At 46.8% G+C, this 12,707-nt stretch overlaps 1 protein-coding gene across 1 annotated transcript in view; it reads left to right on the plus strand.

Annotated features, from left to right (window-relative positions):
• DNAH8 (dynein axonemal heavy chain 8) overlaps window positions 1–12,707 on the plus strand; it is a 1,926,251-nt gene that overhangs the window by 1,135,616 nt on the left and 777,928 nt on the right. Inside the window, 1 exon segment of the mRNA XM_029592920.1 lies at window positions 9,680–9,814. Within this exon segment, the coding sequence (XP_029448780.1) occupies window positions 9,680–9,814 (135 nt within the window).

Genomic DNA, 12,707 nt, shown 5'->3' on the forward strand with positions numbered 1-12,707 from the left:
CCGTATGGCCGGCGCCATTTTACAATCTGGCAATATGGCCATACGGCCATACGGCCGGTGCCATTTTGCAATACGGCAATGAGTGCAAGAGGTCGCTCCCGGACCCCCGCTGGACTTTTGGAAAGTCTTGTGGGGGTCAGGAGGCCCTCCCAAGCTGGCCAAAAGTCCCTGGGGGTCCAGCGGGGGTCCGGGAGCGATCTCCTGCGCTCGTGACGTCGGGGGACAGGAACCAAAATGGCGCCGGCGCTACCTTTGTCCTGTCATATGACAGGGCAAAGGTAGCGCCGGCGCCATTTCTATTAACGCACCCGTGGCCCGAGAGTGGAAGATCACAGCGGGACCCCCCCACTGGACCCCAGGTAATTTAAGACATTTGGGGGGGGGATTCGGGAGGGTGGGGGATTTATTTTAAAGGGTCAGGGTGGGTTTTAGGGTTGTTTTAGTGTGCCGGTTTTCCCGCCCTCCCCCAATTTACGATTTAAACGATTTAAAAAAAAAAAACAAAAAACCGCGACGATCAGATTCCCTCCCCCCCAGCCAAAATCGATCGTTAAGACGATCGATCACACAATTCACATCTCTAGACAGGAGGTGCTCGAGCAAAGGTAGGCTGAAGCCTAGTAAGTCCACATCCAGGGAGTAGGCAGAAGAGGTGTCCAATGGTAGGCTTGATTCAGGGCCGGTGGCAATCCACGGGCTGTGGCAAGCGATGCTGAGGTCTGATCACGGAGATAGTAGTGTAGTCAATCAAGGTGTTGTGTCCGTCCATCTCAGACGGCTTCGATCTCTGTGCCTCACCTTTCTCTCTGTTCTCTCCGCTAGCCTTGGGAAGATGCCTACCACCGCATCTGCATGCCGCTCTCTCCGGCATTCCCGGTTTGGCAATGGCAAGGCAATCCACCATGTTTCTCCTGAGGGCCTCCTACGGTGCGCGCACGCCACCCACGTCTTTATCCATGTCATGGTGGGAACCTCTAGGGCGGCCCCCTCGAGTGATGTCACGCCATCCGGGTATTTAGCCTGCCCTTCATTTGCTAACAAATCGAGTTAGCAAGGATTGGACTTGTCCAGTCTAAGCTACTCTGCCGCTTCCCTGCTGCCACTGGAAGCTCTCTCTACCCTTCGGGGTAATTGCTTTAACCTGGGTACCCACTCCTCGGGGGCCCTTTGCTTTCTTTCAGGTGCCTTTCAGGGATCAGGTACTCGCTCCTCGAGGGCCTGCTCTCCCTGCCTTGTTGCCTGTATCCAACTACTTCTGTCTGCTGGGATCTCCATCCATACAGCTACCAATTTAGTGAGTAATCTAACATTGTCAGTCTGTCTCTTCTACAGATCAGCACTGGGAACCTGCATCTTGCACTCCCTATTAGAGATGTGAATCGTGTCCTCGATCGTCTTAACGATCGATTTCGGCTGGGAGGGGGAGGGAATCGTATTGTTGCCGTTTGGGTGTGTAAAGTATCGTGAAAATCGTTAAAATCATGAGCCGGCACACTAAAACCCCCTAAAACCCACCCCCGACCCTTTAAATTAAATCCCCCACCCTCCCGAACCCCCCCAAATGCCTTAAATTACCTGGGGGTCCAGCGGCACACTAAAACACGGCACACTAAAACCCACCCCAACCCTTTAAATTAAATCCCCCACCCTCCCGAACCCCCCCCCCAAATGCCTTAAATTACCTGGGGGTCCGTAGCCTTAAATTACCTCCGTAGCGGCGGTCCGTAGCTAAATCGGGGGAAGGGGGAGAGCAGGAAAAGCGGCACACTAAATAGTGTAGTCTTCAGCCGGCGCCATTTTGCAAAATGGCCGCCGCAAAATGGCGGCGGTCATAGACCAAAACGATTCGACACAGGAGGTCGTTCCGGACCCCCGCTGGATTTTTGGCAAGTCTTGTGGGGGTCAGGAGGCCCCCCCAAGCTGGCCAAAAGTTCCTGGGGGTCCAGCGGGGGTCCATGAGCGATTTCCTGCCGCGAATCGTTTTCCGTACGGAAAATGGCGCCGGCAGGAGATCGACTGCAGGAGGTCGTTCAGCGAGGGTTTTGGTCTATGGCCGCCGCCATTTTGCGGCGGCCATTTTGCAAAATGGCGCCGGCTGAAGACTACACTATTTAGTGTGCCGCTTTTCCTGCTCTCCCCCTTCCCCCGATTTAGCTACGGACCGCCGCTATGGAGGTAATATAAGGCTACGGACCCCCAGGTAATTTAAGGCATTGGGGGGGGTTCGGGAGGGTGGGGGATTTAATTTAAAGGGTCGGGTGGAATTTAGGGGGTTTTAGTGTGCCGTGTTTTAGTGTGCCGCTGGACCCCCAGGTAATTTAAGGCATTTGGAGGGGGGGGTTCGGGAGGGTGGGGGATTTAATTTAAAGGGTCGGGGGTGGGTTTTAGGGTGTTTTAGTGTGCCGGTTTTCCTGCCCTCCCCCCGATTTACGATTTTTTGACGATAAATCGGGGGGAATTGGTATTGTATCGTGGCCCTAACGATTTTTGACGATTTAAAATATATCGGACGATATTTTAAATCGTCAAAAAACGATTCACATCCCTACTCCCTATACTATCATTGCGAGATGGGTCTCCTCTGCCGAGGGCCCCTGGACTGCTACCTCTGGATCACCTTATTACTGCCACCTCTGGTGGTAACAGTCTGCTGTATAAAGAAGACAAATCTCTGTGTTTACGTGTCTTGAATCTAGCCTAGTACTGTGGTTCCCCATGGGGCTCCTCCCCATGGGCGGTACCATCACCACAGTACCCAAGAATTCACTCCAAACCCTCAAAACCATAACACAAGGCTGAGGTCAAATCATGGAGAAGTCAATAGCGTAGTTGGAAGAAGTGGTGGTCTGGGTCTGGAATAGGCAATACATGGTCAGGCAAAGCAGAGGTCTGGGTCTGGAGATTGGCTGTAGCGTAGTCAGGCAAAGTGAGGTCAAAGTCCGTGTAATCAATCCAAAGCATAAGCAGAACAGGAACAAGGAGAACATAAGAACAAGAACCAGGAACGATGAGGAGTAGAGACGAATCTCTGGCAGCAATGAGTACTCGAGTAGCGAGGAGACCTGTTGCAACGGCATCGCTATGGAGCGGGACCTGAGCTTAAGTACTATGCAGAGGTTGACGTCATCATCCGGGGCCGTGGCCACGTTCCCGCTGCGGTCCCTTCATGAGGATCAGCAATGTGTGCGCGTGCTTAGGGAGGGGCGTGGTGCGAGTGGTGGCATCTCTCTGCGGGTAGTGGCATCACGACCAGGAACGCTGGAAGCTGCTGCAGGAGGCACCGGGGGAGGCCTGAGGACGGAGCTTGGCGGCCCACCGCCACCAGCGAGGAGGAACCAGAGGCTGGAGTCCTTAAGAAAAGGTGAGAGGGCCACGGGTCTGCCACAGCCGGCACGCATAACATGTGCAAATTAACACAGCTGCTAAAAGATTTAGAAAAGATAGAATGCTTCTAATGTTGAAAAAATCACTGTTGCTACAGAAGACCATTGATTTGCTGATTTAGAAAAATGCTTCCCTAGGATAGGTTATTTTTCTTTGTCAGTCTGGTTTCCTTGACAATAGATTCTAGTTCTTCTCTGACCTCACACATGAGTGATAGGTGGTAGAGCTGATTGCTGTGAAAACTCCCTCATGCCTGCCCAGCCATAGGCTCTTTCTTTCAATTCAGCCAATGCTTTCTAATAGGAAATGTGAACGAATGAAACAAATGACATGTTTCATTCGTGAGACTTGCTCATTTTGGGGGCAAACGAGTCAAACAAATTGGCCATTCATTTTAAATGAATAAATTTCCCTAGTTGAAAGTTGATGCTATGTCCTCAGCACAAGAGTTGTAAGTTCTAAAGTTTCACTTGAGAAACTTTACAGTTCCATGAGAATATATTCATAAAAAACTCAGCTGTGAAAAAAAGTTACTACTTTATTGCGTCCACATCTCTAATAGAATCGAAATTTGAAGATGACCCTCATTCTAGAACCTTCCTTCAGGATTTTTAACTAGAGCCATTAACTACAGTATACAATACAAGGAAAGGTTTCTGGAGAGATTTCCTCCTGCTGTTTCAGTCTTCGAGCTTAATTGGAACAGGCTTTTACTGAGCTTTAGTGCCTGAAGCCTTCATTTGCAACTACTTGGCATTTTTCCCCTATGTTTATATATCCATCCCAACTCAGCCCAACCATTGCAGAGATAGTTCTTGGATCCCACCAGAACCCAGATTAAATGGACATGGAACCTATGTCTTTGGGATTTATGAGCAGGGCAATCACCCAGGGCACTGTGCAAAAAGCTTTTCTACATAGGCTCAAAATTGGGAGAAATCCCAGTTTTAAAAATAAAAAAATCCAGGCCCCAAATTCTGTCTATTACATTCCACAGATCAGAAGCCCATCACTTTCCTTAATGCGGCAGAGGATTATGCGCTGACTCCAAATGCCATGAAAAGAAATATTTCTAGATAAAATAGTCTGTGGGCCAAGGAAGTGGGTCTGAGAATTGAGGTACAGTTTCTGACCCTGGACTGTAGTCTCAGTAGAATCAGTTTTGAGGCTTGTGTTGGTGGTCTGTTTCTTTTTATGTACTTGAGATGTTAGAATGCTTGATACTAACCTTCTGAAACAGTGTGCCTTGTGCATGGGAAAAGCGTGAAATAAATGAGGATGATGATGATGATGATGGTAAAGCTCCATGACATCTCTCATCCCCCCCACCATCACCTCCACCTCTGCTACTTCCTAAGCAGACATGCCAGAGCCTTGCTACACACCTCACAGCCCCAATGGGAAAGAAAAAAACATCTTTCTGGGGAATATGAAAAGTTTCTGTTAACACTACTTGATTTTTAGCTGACTGTCTGACAGAAAGATACTGACCATGTCTGCCTAGGGGTTCAGAATTGCTGGGATAATAGGGATGTGAATCGTTTTAGGACGATTAAAATTATCGTCCGATAATTTTAATATCGTCTTAAACCGTTATGGAACACAATACAATACAGATTCTAACGATTTATCGTTATAAATCGTTAGAATCGTGAGCCGGCACACTAAAACCCCCTAAAACCCACCCCCGACCCTTTAAATTAAATCCCCCACCCTCCCGAACCCCCCCCCCCGGCGCCTCGCTGAACGACCTCCTGCAGTCGATCTCCTGCCGGCGCCATTTTCCGTACGAAAACGATTCGCGGCGGGAAATCGCTCCCTGACCCCCGCTGGACCTCCAGGAACTTTTGGCCAGCTTGTGGGGGGCCTCCTGACCCCCACGAGACTTGCCAAAAGTCCAGCGGGGGTCCGGAAGGACCTCCTGCCGTCCAATCTTTTTCGTCTATGGCCGCCGCCATTTTTCGGCGCCATTTTGGAAAATGGCGCCGGCTGAAGACGACAAGATTCAGGAGCAGGAGCCCGTTCCGGACCGCTGCCGTTCCGGACCGCCGCTGGACCCGCAGGTTATTTAAGTTATTTGGGGGGGGGGTTCGGGAGGGTGGGGGATTTAATTTAAAGGGTCGGGGGTGGGTTTTAGGGGGTTTTAATGTGCCGGTTTTTTCGATTTTTTCGATTTTTTTACGATTTTTCACGATTTTTCACGATATTTTACCCCCCCAAACGGCAACAATACGATTCCCTCCCCCTCCCAGCCGAAATCGATCGTTAAGACGATCGAGGACACGATTCACATCCCTATGGGATAATATAAAACCTGATAAACTTATGTGCACTCCCTTGCGCGTGCTGACCCCTGATTTTATAACATGCGCGTGGCTGCACATGCATGTTATAAAATCGGGCGTAAATTTGTGCGCGCCGGGTAGCGCGCACAAATGAACCCCGCATACGTACCTTTTAAAATCTGCCCCACAGGCTTTTAAACAAATAGAAGGTAATCCCAAGAGCAAATAGTTGGTATTTTCTTAGTATTTATGATTTTATGTTTTATTCTTATTCGATTTCTTTTATGCTCTTTTAATGGCTTTATTTATGTAATTGTGTTTTAAGTTTTATCCTTTGAGGTTATTATTTATTTTATTATTTTACTCAAACTTTTTTTAACATTTTGAATTATAATCTTATTTTATACTTTTACTATGTGATTTGTAAACCATTGTGATGGTGTCTCCAAACAACAGTATAGAAAAACGGTTACATAAATAAATAAAACAGGGGGGGGGGGGTTTATACTTTATTAAATTTTCTCTCCTACTGTGTAACTTTACTTCTGCTATGAAGGAAGTATAAATAGAAAACAAAAAAAAATATGCTACTCAGCAGGGTTTCAAGGGTCGGGACAGGTAGGGTAAAAGAAAGGCTAGTTAGCTGGGGGAGGGGGGGGGAAAGGAAGTCTTATTGTTTAACAGGGCAAACTGGGAATGGACTGGGGAAATGGGTATTGCCATCAGTGCATGTATTTTACAAAATCCCTCCACTTACATGGTAGACGGGGCACTTGCACACACCAATATAAAATTGTACGCACATGTATACACATCCTGCCGATTTTATAACGTGCATGCATATACACGCTTATATTATAAAACGGACATGTCCATATGTGCATGCTGGCAAACACTGTCTTAGGGTGAAAGGTGGGGGGGGGGGGGGTGCAAGAAAGAAGAAGAAGGGGCGAGCAATGTATCAAAAGCCGAAAAATACCATATTTTCCGGCGTATAAGACGACTTTTTAACCCAAGAAAATCTTCTCAAAAGTCGGGGGTCGTCTTATACGCCGGGCACACCTGCTCTCTGACCAGTTTCTCTCAATCACACACACATGCTCTCAATCAAATGCATTCTCGCACTTACACACAGGCTGGCTGCTTCTCTCTCTCTCTCTCACTTCCACCCCCACCCCCTAGCACAAATAGTAGCTGCATCACCTCCTCCTCCAGCCCCCGCAGGCCAAGAAAGAAGAAACCCATCGGCCGCGGGAGGCTCACGCTGCTGTCTCCTTTCCCGATTACCAGCTCCTTCGACTGCTCGGGGCCGATGCTGCTATCTTTTCATGTGGCACGACTTTCTCCTTCCCGCGCACCGCACTGCCGTTGCCGCTGGGCTATCAGCACGTTCAAGCCCAGCGGGAACGGCAGCGGTGCAAAAAAAAAAAAAAGCTGTGGCATCCGCGGCTGGCCTTGTCTTCTTCCCGCCCCCCCCCCCCTTTGAACCGGAACAGGAAGTGATGCGCGGGAAGAAAGAGCCGTGCCGCGTGAAAAAATTGCAGCGGCTACAGCAGGAACGGCCCCGAGCAGTCGAAGGAGCTGGTAATCGGGAAAGGAGACAGCAGTGTGAGCCTCCCGCGGCCGATGGGTTTCTTCTTTCTTGGCCTGCGGGGGCTGGAGGAGGAAGCTGCTGCAGCTACTATTTGTGCTCGGGGGTGGGGGTGGAAGTGAGAGAGAGAGAGAGAAGCAGCCTGCCTGTGTGTAAGTGAGAGAGAGAGAGAGAGAGAAGCAGCCAGCCTGTGTGTAAGTGAGAGAGAGAGAGAGAGAAGCAGCCAGCCTGTGTGTAAGTGAGAGAGAGAGAGAGAGAAGCAGCCAGCCTGTGTGTAAGTGAGAGAGAGAGAGAGAAGCAGCCAGCCTGTGTGTAAGTGAGAGAGAGAGAGAGAGAGAGAAGCAGCCAGCCTGTGTGTAAGTGAGAGAGAGAGAGAGAGAGAAGCAGCCAGCCTGTGTGTAAGTGAGAGAGAGAGAGAAGCAGCCAGCCTGTGTGTAAGTGAGAGAGAGAGAGAGAGAGAGAAGCAGCCAGCCTGTGTGTAAGTGAGAGAGAGAGAGAAAGAGAGAAGCAGCCAGCCTGTGTGTAAGTGAGAGAGAGAGAGAGAGAGAAGCAGCCAGCCTGTGTGTAAGTGAGAGAGAGAGAGAGAGAGAGAAGCAGCCAGCCTGTGTGTAAGTGAGAGAGAGAGAGAGAGAGAGAGAGAGAAGCAGCCAGCCTGTGTGTAAGTGAGAGAGAGAGAGAAAGAGAGAAGCAGCCAGCCTGTGTGTAAGTGAGAGAGAGAGAAGCAGCCAGCCTGTGTGTAAGTGAGAGAGAGAGAGAAGCAGCCAGCCTGTGTGTGAGAGAGAGAGAGAGAAGCAGCCAGCCTGTGTGTAAGTGAGAGAGAGAGAGAGAGAGAGAGAAGCAGCCAGCCTGTGTGAAAGTGAGAGAATGCATTTGATTGAGAGCATGTGTGTGATTGAGAGAAACTGGTCAGCGAGCTCATGTGTGTGAGAGACAATGAAAGTGACTGCTCAGAGAGATGACTGATGTGTATGTGAGTGTGAGTGTGAGAGAGAGAAAAAGCATGGAAGTGAGAAATCTGGGTATGTGAGAAAGCATGGGAGTAAGAAGCCTGATTATGTGAGAGAGAGCATGGGAGCGGGAGGACTGGCTGTGTGTATGTGTGTGTGTGCGCGTGCATGAGAGAGAGACTGGTTGATAAGGTGACGGTGTGTGTGAGAGAAAGAGACTGCTGTGTGTGAATGTGAGAGAAAGAATGTGATTCAGGGAATGAGAAGCCTGTGCACGTGGAGAGTGAGCATGAAAATGAGAGAGAGACTGGTGTGTGTGTGTGTGAGACAGAGAAAGTGATTATGAGAGTGAGAAGCCCGTATATGTACGGTAAGCAGAACACGGGAGTGGGAAGCCTGTGTGTGTGTATGGCATGAGAGAAACTGTTCAGGAAGGTGTCTGGTGTGTGTGTCAAAGACTGTTTGGGAAATGATTGGTGCGTGAGAGACAGAAACTGGTCATGGGGGCATGACTGGTATGGTGTGTGTGTGAGAGACATGGGCCCTAAGGAAGAGGAAGAGGAATAGGAGAGCTGCTGGAGGGGGTAAGGAAAGGTGGCTTTTTAAGTTTATTTTTCTTGATTGACTACCATTTTAATTATTTAATATTATGTGATGTGTCTGCTTTTTTGAAATATTTTATTGGTGTTTGGAGAATGTTTAATAGTTTTTATGAGTTTTTAATTGTTGGATGTTATTCTGTTCATAGCTGTTTTGAAACATTTATTCTGCTTATTAGTATAGTTTTACAATTATTTATGTGTGGGGATCTATAGCTGCTTGCTAGTTCTGTTTTCCTAATAAGAGGTATATTGGTTTTTAGGGCCTGATATACAGTATTTGTAGTGTTGCCTTTTCATAGATAGGGTTGCTCCTGTTTGAGTGTAAAATTATTTTTTTTCTTAAAAATATGTATAAAAAAGGGGGGTCATCTTATACGCCCAGTCGTCTTATACACCGGAAAATACGGTATGTAAAAGAAACAAACGAAAAAAAAAAAAAAAAGCAAAATACAGACAAGAAAAAACAGGAAAATAAGCCCAAAATAGAAGTTAAGGGAAAACCTGTCCTGGATCAGTTGTGTGTGTATGTAGTGAAGTGTGATGAGGTGTGGTGGGGTGCCATTAACAATTTTTACCCAGGATGCCTTTAGCCCTAAATCCAGCTCTGCTTTTGAGACTAAGTGCTATGCATGTGGCTTCCACAACATTTGCAGCCGGGAACTGAACCCAGGTCTCTTGCAAGGCACTGCACAGCTCATTCTACTGAGTCGTCAAACTAGCCTACATGGAGTGTTATTGAGCTACATGAAGTTGAAAAATGCAAGCTAAATAAAAAAAAAAATCAGGCAATTATGCTATTCTGTACTTGTATGTCAGATAAAAAAGGATGAAACTTTGAATTAATATATAAATATGTGCTGCATATTTCAGGTTCACTATGACTTTGGTCTAAGAAATATCCTTTCTGTGCTGAGAACTCTTGGTGCTCAAAAGAGGGCAAGACCAGAAGACAGTGAATTAAGTATTGTAATGAAGGTGCTGAGAGATATGAACCTCTCTAAGTTGGTAAGAATTTATTTAACTGATTTGCATATTAATAAAGTTCACTCAACTTTTGCTCAAGACAGCTCCATCACATTTTGTCACACATAAATTCTAAGAGATTAACTTTCAAAGTTCTCTGCATGGCCCCTTATAAATACATAGGGGCGGATTTTAAGAGCCCTGCTTGCGTAAATCAGCCCGGATTTACGCGAGCAGGGTCCTGCGCGCCGGTGCGCCTATGTTCAATAGGCCTACCGGAGCGCGCAGAGCCCCGGGACTCGCGTAAGTCCCGGGGTTTTCCGAGGGGGGCGTATCGGGGGCGTTTCGGGGGCGGGGCCGAGCAGCGTGCCGTTTTCGGGGCAGGACGCGGCATTTCGGGGGCGGGCCTGGGGGCGTGGCCGCGCCATCTGGAACCGCCCCCGGGTTGCGTCTAGGCGCGCAGGGATTTACTTCTCCCTCTGGGAGGCGTAAATCCCCCAACAAAGGTAGGGGGGGGGGGTTTAGACAGGGCTGGGGGGGTGGGTTAGGTAGAGGAAGGGAGGGGAAGGTGAGGGGAGGGCGTTAGCGAATTCCCTCCGAGGCCGCTCCGAAATCGGAGCGGCCTAGGAGGGAACAGAGGTAGGCTGCGCGGCTCGGCGCGCGCCGGCTACACGAAATCGGTAGCCTTGCGTGCGCCGATCCAGGATTTTAGCGGCTACGCGCGTATCTACTAAAATCCCCCGTACTTTTGTTGGCGCCTGGAGCGCCAACAAAAGTACGCCAACGTGCCGTTTTTGAAAATCTACCCCTTACTGTATATGGGAACATGCAGATCCACTTGTTGAGGTTCATTGAAAATAAGAATGTTTAAATCCACTAGCTGTAGAGAAAAGTTTTTTTTATTAAAATGATATAAAATAATATAAACCTTATACATTAAATAATAATGTACCTTATGGAAAGGCAGAGTGACACTAGCATAAACTCCCTCTCAAATGATTTTACTGATAACACGGCATTATATAGAATTTCAATTGAATATTTCCAATCCCTAAACTAGCTTACATAATTATCAAAATTTCTATGATTGGCTTTCTATTATAAACAAATAATCTGAATGGCTAAATGGTAATTTGCTTTCATTCTCTAAGTTAATTAATCCTCGTCTCATATGTAAATGTTTTCTTGGAATTAGCCAGCATTAGCAACCTTGTGCTTGTTCTAAGGATATTGTCTATACTCTTAGATGGAATGTAAACTAACCCCATCTCTGTTCTTTGATGGAATGTAAACTAACCTCATATCAGTTCAAAATGTTCTACAGCCTTGTATTTCAGCATTTTTTACCTAATTTATGGAGTCTTTTGTCTAGGAAAAACAAGTACAAGGCTGAGACTATAATGTTGCTAGTAAGTATAAAACTGATTATGATCAAAAATCAAAAACCTAGGAGTACAAGAATAATGACTTCATATGTCACATGTCAAAAAGTGTTTCACTGAGACTAAGGGCCTATACTATTTTATAACCTGCATGTATCTGGTCTGTGCAAATTATAAAATATTCATATATCCACTTCCCAACATATGCACATATGTTTTAGTATGTGCAAATATCTGCAATGCATTAAACCCACATGCTTTCTCTATCTGTTTTATATTGTATGCGCAAAAATGTGACTTATGTGCGGACGTAGGTATGAAAGATTTGTGCACATACTGGAAACCACCATTTTGTCAATACCTCTGCGTACTTCACCCTGAACTCCCCCCCAGTTCACAGAAAACTAGATGACAACAAGCGTGTCTAATATGGATTGTACTAGATAACTAGCAGGTGTGCAAATAAGTTGCCTAATTTATTTGTGGAAATCTCTTATAAAATAGAAACTTATGCATGTCTCTTGGCCCCGTCCTGGAATACCCCTTTTCTTTGCATGAAACCAAAATTACACTTGTACTTTTGATGTTTACAAAATAGCATATATGCGCATACAAGATATGCATGCACGCATATGTTAAGTATACATGTGTAACCCCTTTGAAAATATACTCTGAGGATAATTTTCAAAACGTTTCACATGCATAAACAGGTGCTTATATATGTAAAAAGCTTCTCTGAAAAGGGTGCCCAGCCCCCCTCCCCCTTAATACAGTGAGGGGTACATTTTCAAACCTACACGCGGGCGTAAACATGCGCGTGTCGGCGCACGCAAGGGGGTGCACACTAGTGCATCGCACGCGCGCCAACGCCCGCGGCCTTCCCCCGTTCCCTTCCCCCTATTCTAACCTTCCTACCCCTTCCCCATCCTTTCTCCCCCAGCCCTATTCTACCCCCCCCCCCCCCGCCGACCTCTATCTTATCTTTTGTGTGTGGTGGCAGCCTGCCGGCAGGCGATCCTCCAACACAGCAGCAAATGGCCGCTGTGCCAGAGGCTTCTGGCCCCGCCCCTGCCCCCGGATCACCCCTTTTGTAAAGCCTCGGGAAGTAGACGTGTCCCGGGGCTTTACGTGCATTGCCAGACCTTTCTAAAATAGGCCCGATGCGCGTAAAGGTTTTAAAATCTGGCCCTATGTGTAAAAGTACACAGGTTATTGAAAGCTTGCATACTTTTTAGTTTAGTTTACTATTTTGAATTTAATATACCACATTTCTAAGAGTACTCAAAGTGGTTTCCATTATAATTATACATCTAATAAAATAACAGTAAAAGAATAATATTGCATGCTGATATGCTGTCTATACATCAATAATAAAACATTTAATAACGAATAGAAAACATAAAATCTAAATCAGGACTAAAATCATTTAGAAAAAAATATGCAGCAAAGCTCCTGATTACAGTAAAACAATCCTACTAAATCAAAAAAATATGCATTAATAAAATCACCTATGAAGGAAGAAGGAACAGGGTGAGGATGGGAGAAAGAACACA

This window comes from Rhinatrema bivittatum, chromosome 3, assembly GCF_901001135.1.
Source record: "Rhinatrema bivittatum chromosome 3, aRhiBiv1.1, whole genome shotgun sequence".
Lineage (NCBI taxonomy): Eukaryota > Metazoa > Chordata > Amphibia > Gymnophiona > Rhinatrematidae > Rhinatrema > Rhinatrema bivittatum.